The sequence below is a fragment of the Ailuropoda melanoleuca genome, chromosome 9 (assembly GCF_002007445.2).
Source record: "Ailuropoda melanoleuca isolate Jingjing chromosome 9, ASM200744v2, whole genome shotgun sequence".
NCBI lineage: Eukaryota > Metazoa > Chordata > Mammalia > Carnivora > Ursidae > Ailuropoda > Ailuropoda melanoleuca.
This window is the reverse complement of record NC_048226.1, coordinates 16655056-16669306: the sequence shown is the minus strand read 5'-3', so window position 1 is coordinate 16669306 and position 14251 is coordinate 16655056. Positions and strand designations below refer to the sequence as shown.

The window sequence follows — 14251 nt, the reverse complement described above, 5'->3', positions numbered from 1 at the left end:
AATTTGCCACACAATTTTGATAGGAGTGTCTGGCTGGCAGAATGATTGAATCATAAAGGAATGTTTTCTTTTTACAGCTAAACTATCCAAAGACGATTTTTATTTCTTTCAATTCATTTTTTTAAGATTTTATTTATTTATTTATTTGAGAGAAAGAGAGACAGAGATAGTGACAGAGATAGCGAGAGAGAGAGAGAGCACGGGCAGAGAGGAGAGGGAGAAGCAGGCTCCCCACTGAGCAGGGAGCCAGACGCGGGGCTCGATCCCAGGACCCTGAGATCATGACCTGAGCTGAAGGCAGACACTTAACCGACTGAGCCACCCAGGTGCCCCTTATTCAATTCATTCTAAGAACAATTTGTGTGGGTGCTAAAGCCAGTCAAGTCAGGTTTGGTATGTTACATATTGTCCAACGTGTCCCATGTGGTTTGAAGTAGAATGGAAGCTAGAGTTTTTAAGTTGCTTTCTGGAGTCCATATTTGGTGGTGAAGGTCTTTTATTGACCACTGCCTTTATTTTTTAAATCACATATAGTTGGGTTTAAATAACTGATATGTTGACAGGTTTTGAAGACTGAAATGTTTTCTGATGGAATAAGTTGTGTCATGGGGTCCGAGTGGGGAAAGCTGACAGTGATCCTTCCTGTTGGTCACACCATTTGGAAATGTGGCTGTTTACAAAGAATCATGGGTGTGCTATTCTGCTTGCCCCATACCTTGTCTTCCTGATAATGTCCCGTGTGGCCTCCCTCCCCCCAGTCCCTAACTTGGTGTCACTAGTAACAGGTGCAATCCCAGGTATGTGGGGATGGGCTGTGGGAAGAGTTTGGGCAAAGTATTATTTTGCAGTGGATTAAACCCAAGTAACTTCTCTCTTATAGACATAAGGGTGTGTTGTGTTGGTTTTATGTGTTGCATTGGTTTTGAAGAGAAGACAGGACATTCATTCTGGTAGGTGTCAAAAAAGACCTCCCTAGTAATAAATGTAGTTCCTTGTGTCCTTCCCTTCCAGGAAGGTTGGTTGGTGTGCAGGGTGTGAGGATGGGAAACGATCAGCCTCATCTCCTAATCTTTCATCCCCCTATATTACAAAAGTGAATGCAGTGGGGCCATTAGCTCACGGCCTGACCCTGCGGTTCTCTACCTGGTGGAATGAGCATATCTGGGTTGAATGGTTCATGTTTTGGGTCAGGACCCACCAGGTCACTGCACAAAAGTGGTGATGGCATTTTCTGCAGGGGAATCCATGGGCCAGGCTGACTGGGGCATTGGAGGCCCTTTCCCCAAGCCCCCTGCTTTTCCCTTCCAAGTTTTTCACTTCCAGGCAAATAAGGACCCACAGGAAGCCTGCTGAGTGTCAGCTGAGCCGCAAATGGCTTCCCAGGTGCCCTGATTCTCTGTGGGACTTCTCTTTCTCCCCCGCATGAGATCTGATGAGCGTTCCCACTTTCTGGTCTTTCTCCTTGCCTTGGGGTGTTAGTTTTCTTTCCCAGATGAGCTTTGTTCTGTGTCCTCCCCACGCTTTGCCTGTGCACAGGATGGTGACGCCCGCTGACAGCCTCAATGTGGAATGGACAGCAGCCTGCTTCCCACTGTTTCTGGTTGTTGGCCTGAGGGTAGCTGTTTCTTGTCTGGGTGCTTACTCTCATGTTCTGTTGCCTTTGCTTCCAGTAAATGTGAGGGGCTTGTTTTTAAGGTTTCTGAGAGGAGCCCAAAGCCTTTTTTTCCATACCTCACAACAGCCGCGATTGGAACAGTCGCCCTCTCCAGCTGCTTGGCCTGCCTCATCTGCCCTTTGGGTGTGAACATTCTCTTTTGATTTCTCTTTTGCTGTCCTCTTGCTTTTGTAGCTGTTGTTCTAAGCCCTAGTCCAGTCCATGACAGTGAGTGACTCTACCCCTGTCAACAGCAGGGCCTTGGAGAGGCCACAGGAGGTCACTGCTGAGTGAGAGACAGGGCCAGACTGGAAAGACCTCCAAGAGTGTGAAAAAAACAGACACAAGGGTCTCAGAGGAAGAGAGAGCCAGTGGAAGCCCCAGAGGGAAGAGTCTGGGGGTCTAAGCAAGTGCTTAGTATCTTTCTTCCCACAAAGGGAGTCAGAGAAGCCACCATGACAGGCCCTTGAACCCCCTCTGCCCATCCCTCTGGAGCCTACACCACACAGCTCACCTCTCACCTGACCCCCTAATAAATCTTAGTGTAGCCAGCAGGTTGGTCACCTTTAATGCTTCACCATAAGGTCAGTGGGCCAGGTAGCATGGGCCAGGATGCTGCAGAGCCAGGAGTGACTGAGGCATTTGTTTGCCTCTAGATACAATGGAGTAACCACTCTGGGAGCCAGGGGGCAGTTTGTGTGCCGATTCTGCACAGTAGCGAAAGCAAAATAAATAACGAAGAAGGAAATCCCCATATTATTTGTTGGTTCTTGTCCAAAGGGGCTGAATAGCTCCTTTCATCCAAAGTTAAGATATTTTCTTTTCTTTCCATTACTCTAACCCAAGTCATAGAAGGGACAAAAGAGGCACTTACAAGCCAAATTTCTCTCTTCCTTGCAGACCGGAAAGGAAGCGGAGAGACGTCACACAAATCACCAACACCACCATGTCCAGCCGAGGCAGGAACAGCACGGTGGCAGACACCTATAATATCACAGACCCAGAAGAGCTCGAGACAGAATACCCTTTCTTTGAGAGCAGAGTGGATAACAAGGAGAGAACTGTAATCTCTAACCTCCGGCCTTTTACTTTGTACCGTATTGACATCCACAGCTGTAACCATGAGGCTGAGAAGCTGGGCTGCAGTGCCTCCAACTTTGTTTTTGCAAGAACCATGCCTGCAGGTAGGGTATGATCCAGCGAACCCCACTCCTGACTCACTCACAGCCCAGGGGAGAAGCTTGTGTTTTATGAACACAGGTGTGTCATCCAGGGCAATCACCCTTAGTCTCCATCCTGCTTATTGAAGAACGGGTGGTTATTTGTAGTCAACATGGTAGACCAGAAGCCCAGGGAATGGAGCCCATTCATAATGACATCATTTCAACCCAGTCTTCACACAAAGTCCTACAAGAGCAGGGGGCGCCCTTCAGGGTCAACTCCCCTCCTCCCACTTGGTTCACATTGTACATTCCCATGGCCCTATTCCCCCTTTGTGCACAGTCGTTCCTGAGTCATCAGGTTCAGTGGAATCAGTTAGCTGTCTTGATTCGGAGTGACGTTTGCTCCTCAAAGTCAACTGCTGGAGTAGCCTTTGGTGCTGCCTCTTGGGTCTTCACTTTCCCCTTGGAAGTTAGAAGCTGCCTGTTGCTCACACCGCCATCCATCCATCTTTAAGGATAGGTGAACTGCCCATTCTCTTTCCTGCCGGGGTTAACAGGTAGTAGAGAAGGAACCCAGAAGAAGTGGAGTCTGAGAGGCGAACCTCCAGGGCACCGTGCAGGTGCTGACGCATAGCATGTTTCAAGGCCGCTATCAGCTTCCCTGGCCTCAGTTTCCCCACCCTTCTGGGAGAGACAGAAATCAGCTTGTTTCTCAGAGCCTTCCCCGGCTGTAACTTGCAGTGACCCTTGCTCAGCACTTGGCTTACTGCTTTATGCAGAAGCAAGAGCACAAGTGCCCAGCCTCGGCTAGCAGCTAGGCTGGAGGAAGGGTGGACAGTGGCCGCTGCGAGGGCCGGCTTCCCAGGGGCTTCCTCATAGGCCTAGCCAGAGGGCCGTCCCTCATGCCTGCATCAAAGTTGCATTGGCTGCGTGCGTATAGATACAGACCCGGAAGGCTCCATGTGGCCGCCTGGAGGCTTGCTGCCCCCGCCTCTGCCCACAAGACGCCTTTTCGATGCTGCTTGTGTTTGATGGCCTCACATAGTTTCCCTTTGTGAGTGGTAAGAGCCAAACACCAGACATAAGTTACTCAAGCTACCAGGGTTTTCCCACTGTACTTGATAGCAGGCTTTTTTGTTGGGGAAGGGGGTTTGCTGAGCGGAGAAGGATTGTGGCATCTTGAGACCCCCGGGTCATTAGATTGCTTGGATTCCAAACCCTGTGCTGCGTGTGAGCAGCCGGCCTTGGGGGAGTATATGAGGTCCCTGCCCTCAGCCCTGCAAGCACAGACTGGGGGAGGGTAGCCCACCTGGGGGGACCCGAATCCGACTTTATCGCTTGTTTACATTGTTGCACAGAAGGAGCAGATGATATTCCTGGGCCGGTGACCTGGGAGTCGAGGCCTGAAAACTCCATCTTTCTAAAGTGGCCAGAACCTGAGAATCCCAATGGATTGATTCTAATGTATGAAATAAAATACGGATCACAAATCGAGGTAAGACTGGTGCAGTGGTCCGCATCGGGCTGTGTTCCCATTCCCCTTGATAGCATGTGCTGCGGGACAGGACAGGCCACCTCCCGGTTAGCTGAGGACTTAACCCCATAACAGAAACCAACTTAGTCACAGAAAACGATCTTTGGGCATAAGCTAGATTGTCTTTAAGAACTTTTCATCTTTCTGGAACTCTTTTTTATTACCAAAAATATATATATATATATTTGGTTAGAACTTGGGTGTGTTTACAGTTACTGGAAGACTGCCTTTCAGCCTTGGTGTCTTCCCTGTTATTGCAAATCGGGATCACGGTCAGGTGGGACACGAGAGATGGGCAGCAGCAGGCACCCATTTCTCACATGCTCGTGTTTTATTTCCCCCAGGATCAGCGGGAATGTGTATCCAGACAGGAGTACAGGAAATATGGAGGCGCCAAGCTTAACCGGCTCAACCCGGGGAACTATACAGCCCGGATCCAGGCCACCTCTCTCTCTGGGAATGGGTCCTGGACGGATCCTGTGTTCTTCTATGTCCCAGCCAAAAGTAAGGCTTAGGGAAGGAGTAGCTGGAAGATGCCAAAGCGGGTTCGGCCGGGTTTGGGAAAGCCTGGGCTCGTGGGGCTCTCTTTGCCTTTCTGATTTTCCATTGGAACCAAGTTGGCCAGACTTCAGAAGGGTCACACTTCTGCCAGCACCTCATTTGGGAGCTTGAGCAGGGGAGCTGCTGCTTGGAGTTCCTACCTCATTTGATGGGCAGGGAGAGGGTGTGAGCTGCTTTTGAAGGGGGGTCAGCAAGAAGCCTTTGCTCTGAATTTGATTTTATGTTGGAAGCATTTTACAAAACGCTGAATTGACCATTCCACCTCTTGTCCAATTCAGGCTGCTGGTTAGGGCTCAGATTTAGGGCTTAGAATCCTAAGGGGTGACTGAAATCTGGGGGCCATCCACTCCAGCCTGTTCCAGGGCAGGAGTCTTTGTGAGAGCATCTCAGACTAAGGCATTGTCCCCTTCACTGCCTGTCGGTAAAATACAGATGCACTTTTAAAGCACCAACACACATCGAAAGCACACAGCGCTCGTGGTCTGGCACAGAGACTGGGCCATGTTGTGATTTTATGCTCAAGCATCGTCAAGACAGAATTCTTAGAAGGCAAGGATTTCAGATTTGAAAACTGAGTCTTGTAAAATGTGTAAGTACACCATGGGCCCTATGCCTGCTTGGCCAAGAAAATGCAGTATTTTATTTGGTGACATAAATATTCCTCATTATTTCCACATTGAGTTTCTATTTCTTATTAGGAACCCAGTTTTTCACATGATTTCCTGTCCAGATAATGGGATCTAATTTGGCATGACACTGTTTCTCACTGCCCCACATGAAAGAGCAGCCCACCTTGCTTACTGGTGCTACTTTGGGTCCAGTGGGTGGTCCTCACATCCCTGGTCCCTCCCAGTGTCCACATCTGTGCTGCCCTGATCTGGCGTCTGAGTTTTTAAATTCAGGATTCAACCGATCCAGCCATCCACCTGGTTAGTGCCTAAGAGTCAAAAACAGGTATTTGAAAATCCTGATAGGACAGATATCAAAAGAAGGATGGCGTGCAAAGAATTGCAGACCTTGAGGTGGCATTTTATGAGCCTGGCACTGTGCCTGAGTTCAGGTTTTAGGGGCAAACAGCTTAAGCAGATAATTCCAACAACTTAAAGAGCCTGAATTCGCCATGGGGTCCACTAACCTGCTCTCACCAGCAAGCCTCTGCCACCCAGTCCAGTGCTAGAACCTTCACAGGAATGCCTAGAACCATCTCCAGAGCAGTGGCTGGCTTTCTCTTCTCCCCTTTTCTCTCTTCTCTGCATCTATCCCTTAGGAACGGAGCCTAGGTTTAGGGTATAGCATCAGGCCACAGTCTTTGAAATAGCAGCTTTGGCTTCTCTTTGGGGAGTACATGTTCCCCTCTGCCATTGCTACCCCGTCTTTAACCCTGGGAGTGCTGGGCTGCCACTGGAACCCCGAGAGCCCCTCGGATGGACTCCGTCCAGCAGAAGTTGGCATGCACTGCAGGAAAATGAAATCTGCATGCCTGCTTTGCTGTTTGTCCTTATGTCAGACAAGCCTCCCCTGCTACAACGTAGCCTCTTTTCCTCTTGTTTAATCCTCAGAGGAGACGGAAGCTTTGCAAGCTTTCTGGCAACCGCTGTCCTTTTAGGAACCCTTCATGTGCTTGAATGCTATTAAATGACTCTTCAGACTTTTCTTCTCCAGACTAAATAATCTCCAGTCTCTTGGCCTTTTCTTGTTGCCCAGTCGCAGAGACCAATTTTCTAGCCATTTCATCATTTTGCTCCTCTCTGGCTGTGTTCCAGTTTCTCCGTGTCCCCACTGAAATGTGAAATTCAGAACATGGTACAACCTGACCAGTGGGCTAAGTGAGACGAATATAAGAAGTTGTCCTCGGGAAGAAAAGCTAAAACTCGGCTGGCTTCTCAAAGGCAGTGATAACTTGAGAGTAGTTTCAAGAATTAGAAGATGCAGGCGGCGCATCCACGTTGAGAGTGATCTGATGAAAACGTCCTTCATTTTAAAAATTAAAATAGTATTAATAAGCCATAGAGCAGCGTAATGATGATGATGATTTTTAGTGGCAAAATAATCACTGATGTGTAACTTCTAGTAGGTGTCACTGGGTCCCCCGTGAGTTCCATCATTTCTGCTTGGACATCTCTACTTGGGTGTCCCATGAGTACCTCCCACTCCTTGTGCACAGAACCGAAATCACGGTTGCTGCCCTCAGAGTATCTTATCTCTCTGTCCTTTGTTCCCAGGGTCAGTCAGTGGTGCCATAATCCACGCCCCGTGCAAGCCTGAAACCTTGCAGTCATCCTCCACCCTCTCTCTCTTTCCAGCCACCCATTTCTCATCCAACCCCCAGTCCCATTGATTCTGTGTCACTGAAATCCAGCTCCTGCTGCCACCACCACTGCCTCAGCTCACAGCCTCTGGGGTGCTTGCTTTGGGGGGCAGGTCTGAGCTGTGGGGGCAGGAACGGTCCCGGGACCACGGCTTCCCAGCTGCCTGTGTGACCCTGGAGAGGACAGTTATCTCTGTGAGTCATCTTCTTTCGTAGCAAAGGAGCAGCGGTCTCTTTGTGAGGTCTGGGCTGGATAATGCAGAACACAGCCAGGTCCCCTCCCGCCCCCTGGCACCCTCCAAGATGTGGTGGCCGTGCCTCCTGCTTGCCGCCAGCCCCCTGTAGGCCGTCCTCAGGCAGCACCCTCCCAACATACACAAATCTGCTCGGATCGCTGCGGGGCCCGAGAGCTCGCACTGGCTCCCTTTAATCTGCAGAATGAGGTTCAAACTGCCTGGCTTGAACAGGCCCCTTGGGAGCCAGCCCTGCTTCTCCCTAGTATCCTCTCCAACTATTCCTCTGCGCTTGGAAAGCTTCCCCTGACTCCCTTCTCTCCTCTGCTTGCTTCTCCACATCCTTGCAACGTGTGCGTCCTTGCAATATATGCATCCTTGCAATGTGGGCACCCTTGCAATATATGCATCCTTGCAATGTGGGCGTCCTTGCAATATATGCATCCTTGCAATGTGGGCGTCCTTGCAGTGTGGGCGGTCCACCTTTTTGATTGTTGTGCCACCTGCAAACACACGGACTTTCGGCTTCCGGCAGAGTCTTCAAAGCTGTGCAACAGCGTCCCCGGTGTCCAGCCTGGCACCTGTCATTGAAGTGCTGGTGACCAGGATGAACAGGTGCTGTGGTCAGGCTTATAACTAGACCCTAATGTTTGGGGAGAATTCAGAGCAACTTTGGCAAGGGGTGCCATCCAGTTAGGTGTTTTTAAATCGCCTGTGGAACTGTCTTAAGACAGATAAAGGTCCATTTGGGTAGAATACTCATTATGGCTTTTGTGTTCCTATCACTTTATTATCTGAAAAGCCTGTTTAAAAATGGTGGGGCATCCTTGATCAGACCTACTCGCCCTTGCTTGATGATCTGGCATCAGTAAAGCTTGAAGAGATTTGGCTCCATGTCTGCCACCGCTGTGCCTATACATTTCCTGGAAAGGTGACCAAAATGCAACACACAAGTGAGCAAAGTGAAGAGATTTCCTGCGTGATTCTAAATAATTTTAGATTTTGCGTGATAATTGTTTAGCTTTTAAGTGAGGAATAGCAAATCAGATTTGGGAATCGACTTTCAATTATATGCTTAATCTTCATGGTTGCCTCTAATTAACTATTGGATAAGAGAACGTTACTCATTTTCCTTGGAAATATAGGAATATACGCATTCACTGAATTGATGAAAATGTTTTTAGTCTGTTCATCACAAACAGTAACTACTCAACTTCTGGGTTGCACATAATGCATATATAAAAATAGCCTGGGGCACCTGGGTGCCTCAGTCCGTTAAGCATCTGCCTTTGGCTCAGGCCATGATCCTGGAGTCCTGGGATCGAGCCCCGCATCGGGCTCCCTGCTCAGTGGGGAGTCTGCTTCTCCCTCTGCCCCTCCCCCTGCTTGTGCTCTCTCCCCCCCAAATAAATAAATAAAATCTTTTTAAAAGACTTAAAAAGATTTAAAAGATTACACACACACACAAATTACATACAAAGATTATTTTACTCAAAGCCACCATTTGAACTATTATTTCAGGATATATCTACTTTAAAAATGAGTTACTCCTCTGTGTGCACTTATTTTATCTTTTTTTTTTTTTCCAAATAACTCAGAGTTTTTGGCTCTTCTCTCTGATACTGTTTACCTTCAGAATTCCTAGTTTGCCCTATGCGATAGGGCAGTAAAGGAATTTTGGGGTTTTTTTTCCATACTTCCAGCTAAAAACAAAACAAAACAAGAAGTGACCAGCGTGTGCACCTAGTGACATTTTATCGTCCCCGTGTTTCCGCAGTAACGTATGAAAACTTCATCCATCTGATCATCGCTCTGCCCGTTGCTGTCCTGTTGATAGTGGGAGGGCTGGTTATAATGCTGTACGTCTTCCACAGGAAAAGGTGAGTGACTCCGTGAGAAGCTCACACACCTCTTGTGGCCACGCGGCCGGCTGATTTGAACCCGAGTTCAGGGAAACGTCTTGAGGATTTTGAGGAAATAGCCTATGGATTGGGAAACCTGATTTTCCCATCCAATGTTCCTCACAGGAAGAAGAGGGCATTTTCTAATGATTCAGCAACAATAGAAAATGTGTCTGGGGCCCGTACGATGACCTCGCTCAGATACTGCTGTGCACGCAGGGATTTTTCCAAACGCAGCGTCCAGCCTTTTCTGTCCAGTAGGCCTTTCAGTTTCTGATGAAGTAAAGAAACAAAGGTGTCTTAAAAAGCTTGAATCCAAGGCCACTGAAGCAGCCCAAAGACGTGTTAGCGAGATGGCTTCGGGGCCCGACGGGGGAGTGTAGGCAAGAGCCGGTGGACGGGAACTGGCCCTCGCTCCCCTCCTCTGGACACCCACTTAGCAGAACAGGACAAATAAAACTGATAGAGCAAAGGTGACGTGTGCGGACATGGGGTTCTTTAACCTGAGTTTTATCCTTCTGACAGAAATAACAGCAGGCTGGGGAATGGAGTGCTGTACGCGTCCGTGAACCCGGAGTACTTCAGTGCAGCCGACGGTAAGCGGCTCAGCCAGGGTCGCCGCCCGGGGACGTCCCGGATCGGGGAGCTTCCTGGAGTGTGGCTAACTTAGGGGGAAGAGGTTGGCATTATGTTGAGGTAACTTTGGACTCAAAATATGTCTTGGTGAACCCTTTCTTTGAATCGAAGTTTTTAGCAGGTCCCTGAGTATGTAGAAAATTCTGGGACTGTATGGAATGCCCCCAAAGAAAAACAGGCTTCAGAGATGACTGGTCAGCGCGGTAATCAATTTACTTAATTGCCTGAAATTTTACGCTAGAATGACAAAAGCTGTTTTAATTGTTGACATGTAGTCAGAAGATACGCCGCAGCTGACCAAACAGTCCTCTTTTTAAACTTGTTTCAGCTTGAGTTTCGTATCGCTGTGACTGTCTTTGATCACTCACGGCTTCCCTGCGTTTTTCTGTCTTGGAGTTTTTCTGTTCGCCCCCTCCTGACTGGGATCGCACAATTTATACCCCCACGGCCCATTCACATACCCTTGGGTAATAACTCACGAGGGCCATTTAGTTAAGTGACTGAGAAGGTCTGACTTGGAAGTTGGGATGTACTCCATGGATAGTTCTTTTTTTTTTCTCCTTGTTTGCTGTCTCTTCTCCTTCGTGGGTTTGAATCCAGACCTTGCAAAGTCAGTCCAGGCAGGGCATTGGTCCTAGAGTCCGGTGATACCGGCACCATTACCTGGCACTTTGCTGGGGGGTGGTTATAAATGCTGTCCCATTTGATCCCTACATCCCTGTAAGGTGGCTTTTCTTAGGCCTGCCTGTGTGTAGGTGAGGCAGGGAGGTTCAGAGGACAAGCTTACCCCCAGGTCACATAGGGAGGCAGTTGAGAAGTGGGGGTGACACAGTCTCTGGCATCTTGTCGACAGTGTGTTGCAGTCACCGTGGAAAAGGAAGGTGAGGTCCTCGGGGCAGACGGGGTGGCTGACCCACAGAGGAGCTGCGTTGGGTTCGTCAGGCGAATGAATAAGTACTGAAATCGGGGAGATCCGTTTAGAAAAAGTGCCTCTTTCTTGGCTTCAGGTGAAGTGAAAGTAGAGGTAGATATGTAGGAGATAAGAGATGGATTCATGATTATTCTGATCGATTATCCTGATCAGAGGGGAAACAGGAAAACTCTTTGACACTCTAAAAGCCCTGTGTAAATGTGTAAGTTTCCCTACGATTTCTTTAACAATTTCTGTTTCAGCTCTGTTTACAGTAAAGTCAGTCAAAAGCAGCCTCCCCTGAGTAGGAATCAAGTGCAGAATAATGACATTATTTCTGATTCTATAAAGATCTCACAAAATTTTTAATAGACATACATATATGTGTATTTGTATGTACATATACATACACCTCTCTGTACTCCTATATATAATGTATGTATGTATATAAGGCATCGAGAACATTCTGGAAGGATACTCATCAAACTTGTGGTTACTTGTAGTTGCTTGTGGAGAGGATCTTTTTCTTTATTTAAAAAAAAAAAACAAGATTTTTATGCGTTGTTTGTATAAATGATAGCTTTTAAAAAAGTAAGGTAAGGAGTCACACCCAGTTGAATTTATGGGGGAAATGCAAGGCCACTTTCCCTCTCTGTAAAGGTGGAATAAGACTATTCCAGAGACTTTGCTCTGTTTTGAAATGAAGCACAGGAGACTGGCATTTGTAGTTTTGTCTATGAGGTGTCCAGGAAGTTTGGAAAGAGCATTAATACGATAATATCAGATGCTACTGGTGATTTGAATTCAAATTGTGTATCTTTCCAGAACTACATTCATAATATGCCTTGATTCTTCTTTAAAAATAAAATAAGCAAAGCCCAAACTCATTGTCACCCAGTCCAACAGGTAGAAACACTGTCACCTCATTTGAACTTAATTTATTCGGCCTTTTGACAAGCACCTTATAGCTAGTTTCCTCAAGGGGTGACAAAATGACATGGCAGTTTGCAAATGCTTTAAAAACTTCTTTCTCCAAAAGCTAATCTGCATGTCACCATTCTCCAGAGTACACCGAAAATCCCCTGTAGGGAAGTGCTGATAACATTGTGCATGTCACCTACAGCTGGCTGGCAGGGCTTAGGACTGCCGGTTCAAGTGAGAGCTGCTGGGGTGAATTTAGAGAAAAGGATTGTGAGTATTGACTTCAGGGACCTCCCAAGAAAGGAATGTGATTGGTTTTAACTCCGTATTCTACGGTGTGCTATATAGTTAATTCCGATTAAAAGCAAGGCCTGGATTTTCAGGGATAAATGGATAGAGGCAGTGTCTCTTTATACTTTCCAAGGGGTATTATGAAAAGTCTTATCTACAGGCTTGTCTTGCATACTTACTCTCCGAAGCAAGCATCGGCCTCTTCTCCAGGGCTGTGTGGCATCTAAGCCATGCAGAGGGGAGACTTCCATTTATGAAATTCCAAAACACACATGTGATGTGAAATCCAAAAATGTGTATGAGAGAAAATTCTAGATTGATTAAGAGAGGCCATATTGGACACTCCTCGGGGTGTAAATTGGTGGTATCTCCTGAGCCTAATTGATAGGCATCTTTTCTTTAAGACATCATTTAAAGGTTAAATGCATGGGATCCGGGGATGTTAGAATACAGCTGTCCGCCCCCTGTGTCTCTCGCAGGCCACAGGCGCAAGGTTAACGTCCAAAAGCATAAACGCAAACACAGATGCCATCCCAGCTTCCCAGTCCTGCACTTCTGAGCCAGGACCGCCTCCTTCCTAACAGTTAGTGTGCGGTGGAGGCCGCTGGGGACTCCGTTCTCAGGCAAGGACGTAAGCACCAGTGTTAGAGGAATATCGTTAGAATTGAAATTTCTTATGGTTGATTTTTTAATTTTTTAATTTTTTAGTTTTTTAGTTTTCATTCTGCCCATCCGAGTTGTGGGACAGATCTTCTGATTTGGTTCTCTTTTCTTTCTTACCTCCCTTCTCCCTTTTCTTCTCTCTTTTCCTTTCTGCCAGCCTGGAATTATTTATTTAATTCCTTAAATCAGATTGACCAAAAGCCTGGGCTGGAGAAGTCCTAGTCAGGCTCCATCTTAGCATGTCCCACCTCCAAGCCCCTCACCCCCCAGTGGTGGGGGGGGGGTCCCTGAGTTCACGGAGCACAGGCCAGAGCCCCAGGGAGACTCCTGTGCTCATCAGCTACCCCTCCACCCTGCTCACGACGGAATGCTCTTTGGTGCCAGAGCTCAGTTGCTTCTGTGCCCTTTAGACGGCCCGGGGTCTTGGTGAGGCTGGAGACACTTGTCTGGATGACAGCGGTGCTACTAATGGAAATATAATGCCAGTCCCATATGTAACCTCAAGTTTTTCTAGTGGCCAATTTAAAAAAAAAAAAAAAGTATAAAAGAAACAGGTGAAGTAAGTATTAATGATATGCTTTATTTAACCCAATATATGCAAAGTATTGTCGATTTTTATATGTACTCAGTATAAAAACCATTGAAATATTTACATGATTTCCTGTGCTAGGTCTTTGTGGGGTTTTTTGGGTTTTGTTTTTTAAAGTTTTGTTTATTTAAGTAATCTCTACCCCCAACACGGGGCTCAAAGTCACGACCCTGAGATCAAGAGTCGCACGCTGCTCCAACTGCCAGACGGGCGCCCCTAAGTCTTTGAAACCTGTTGTGAATTCTATACTTAGCACATCTCAAATTGGACCCCTTTGTGGTTCTGCTATGCTGTTGGTGTCCTCAAATTATCGCAGAACCTTGAAGACTTAAAATACAGTATTTGATGACGTAGCTGCCTTACGGAACTTTCAGGACAAGCCGCGTCGTTGTTCCTGATGATCTCTGTGGGCTTTAGGAAGTGGCGTCTAGGGTTCTTTGGTGTCCCCCCAAAAGCACGTTCAGCCCAGGGGTCCCTGGCCTTACCTGGCTCAGGTCTGGTTTCTTCTTCTCTAGTGTACGTACCTGACGAGTGGGAGGTTGCTCGAGAGAAGATCACCATGAGCCGAGAGCTGGGCCAGGGCTCCTTTGGGATGGTATATGAAGGAGTCGCCAAAGGCGTGGTTAAAGATGAGCCCGAAACCAGGGTGGCCATTAAAACAGTGAACGAGGCTGCGAGCATGCGTGAAAGGATTGAATTTCTCAATGAGGCTTCAGTGATGAAGGAGTTCAATTGTCACCATGTGGTAAGAGACAGCCCTGAGGAGCCAGAACCTGACACAGGGAGAGCCCTTCCCTGGAGCCCCCCAGGGTGTCCGTGGCCTCACTTGGGGGGTTGGTGTCTCCCCTCCCCCTGCCTTCCAGAGTCCCCTGTCACCTCACGCTTGC

The 14251-nt window shown here is 47.7% G+C and overlaps 1 protein-coding gene across 1 annotated transcript in view; it reads left to right on the top strand.

Moving 5' to 3' along the window:
• IGF1R (insulin like growth factor 1 receptor) overlaps positions 1 to 14251 on the top strand; it is a 293895-nt gene that overhangs the window by 251839 nt on the left and 27805 nt on the right. Inside the window, exons 12-17 of the mRNA XM_034667925.1 lie at positions 2555 to 2838; positions 4176 to 4312; positions 4696 to 4855; positions 9231 to 9333; positions 9880 to 9950; positions 13880 to 14109. Of these exons, the coding sequence (XP_034523816.1) occupies positions 2555 to 2838; positions 4176 to 4312; positions 4696 to 4855; positions 9231 to 9333; positions 9880 to 9950; positions 13880 to 14109 (985 nt within the window). The remainder of the gene's footprint in view (positions 1 to 2554; positions 2839 to 4175; positions 4313 to 4695; positions 4856 to 9230; positions 9334 to 9879; positions 9951 to 13879; positions 14110 to 14251) is intronic.